Raw genomic sequence first — 1,455 nt, forward strand, 5'->3', positions numbered from 1 at the left:
TAGATGTTGATTTTGTATGTATGCTTTTCTTGCATGTCCTTCTTCCATAGTTCAAAGCTATATATAGATCTGCACATTTGCTGGAAATGAGGCCCTTTCTGGGGGTAATGATCTCAGGAGTTGATCTTATTTCTCCGTTTGCAACCACTGCAGAAAAGAACAAAACCTTCTTGTGCTGTGTTGAGCCACTGCTTATAACGTAAGACTTTGCTTAAAAATCCAATGGCTTCCTTTTTACTGAAATGATTCCTTCTCAATGACTCTCCTTTTGTTCTTATTTCACAGGCCATGTTGCTGTTGGTTTTGGTGCTTTTTGTTCATTCCTGTGGTGAGTAAAACAGTTATCTGTACAAAATGTAGTATTTAAAGGTGTATGTAAAACCTAAATAATAAATTGAAATCTTACTGCAACATAGATGACTTATCAGGGTTTTAGGTAGTTCTCTGACCCCTATTCTGAACACTGAGGAACAGAGCAATTTGAGATTCATCTACAAATGACAACTATGAAATGACAGAGTTGTTGATACGGCCAAGGGAACAGAAGCGGCAGGAACTCTGCAAAGGAAAGGTAGTTAGAATCTGGCTAAACATGGAAAGATTGAGATTCTGCTTATTTGAGGGAGAGAGTTGAGAGGTTTTACTAGGAGTCTGAGGTGAATCCAACAGGGAGGTTTCTGATGGGATCCAGGAGCTCACTGAGTGACTAATGTTAGGATTATTATTATCAATAATGTGTGAGTCTTTTACACCCTAATATCACCTGCCTGTTGTGTGTCTAAAGCTTCCCCAAGTAGTTTGGAAAGTTCATCCGTCCGGCTATATGGTTATCATCTTTATTAAGTTTGTGGCAAAGATTTGGGAATGGAATGAGAGCCTTGTCCTTGATCTAATAACAAAGTGTAATATTTTGATATGGCTGGAGCCATGGATGTTTCCTCGTCTGCAAATATGTATGATGTGATGATGTGGCAAACTGGAGTTGTATAAAAGGCTTCTCTAACTGTTAATCGGGGCCACTTCCTGAGAGGTGAGCCCGGTTGGTAAGCAGTTGCCTTCTTTAACTCAAAGCAACTTCTCTGATCTGAGTAAGATTTCAATTTCTATCAAAATCTATTGTCTTGTCTCATGGTTATTTAATACATTTATATTATGAAGTGTTATAAAAGTTATAAGTATTAAAGAGTTTGTCCTGAGCACTCTCTTTTCATCCTTCAAGGTGTAAACACATAGCTTTCAAAAACAGTAATTAAATCCGAGGTGGTTGAGACTGAGGTTGATGATGATAGTCTGAGGAGCACAGAGGAGAGTGGAATCCAGTAGAGCTTCAAAAAAATCCTGAGAGGTACGAGGCTAGAAAAAACAAAACAGAATAGGATCTGTGAAAGTAATCAAGGAGTCAGTCAGGAGGACTTAATCTTTGGGGGATGGTCTTCAGAACTGCACAGTGGCGGC

General features: G+C 38.9%; 1 protein-coding gene across 1 annotated transcript in view; it reads left to right on the top strand.

Moving 5' to 3' along the window:
- Positions 1 to 285: 285 nt before the first annotated feature.
- LOC107098633 overlaps positions 286 to 1,455 on the top strand; it is a 17,331-nt gene continuing 16,161 nt past the window's right edge. The window contains exon 1 of the mRNA XM_015396406.1: positions 286 to 328. Within this exon, the coding sequence (XP_015251892.1) occupies positions 289 to 328 (40 nt within the window). The 5' untranslated portion in view covers positions 286 to 288. The remainder of the gene's footprint in view (positions 329 to 1,455) is intronic.

Source organism: Cyprinodon variegatus, unplaced genomic scaffold (assembly GCF_000732505.1).
Source record: "Cyprinodon variegatus isolate N-32 unplaced genomic scaffold, C_variegatus-1.0 Scaffold794, whole genome shotgun sequence".
Taxonomy (NCBI): Eukaryota; Metazoa; Chordata; class Actinopteri; order Cyprinodontiformes; family Cyprinodontidae; genus Cyprinodon; species Cyprinodon variegatus.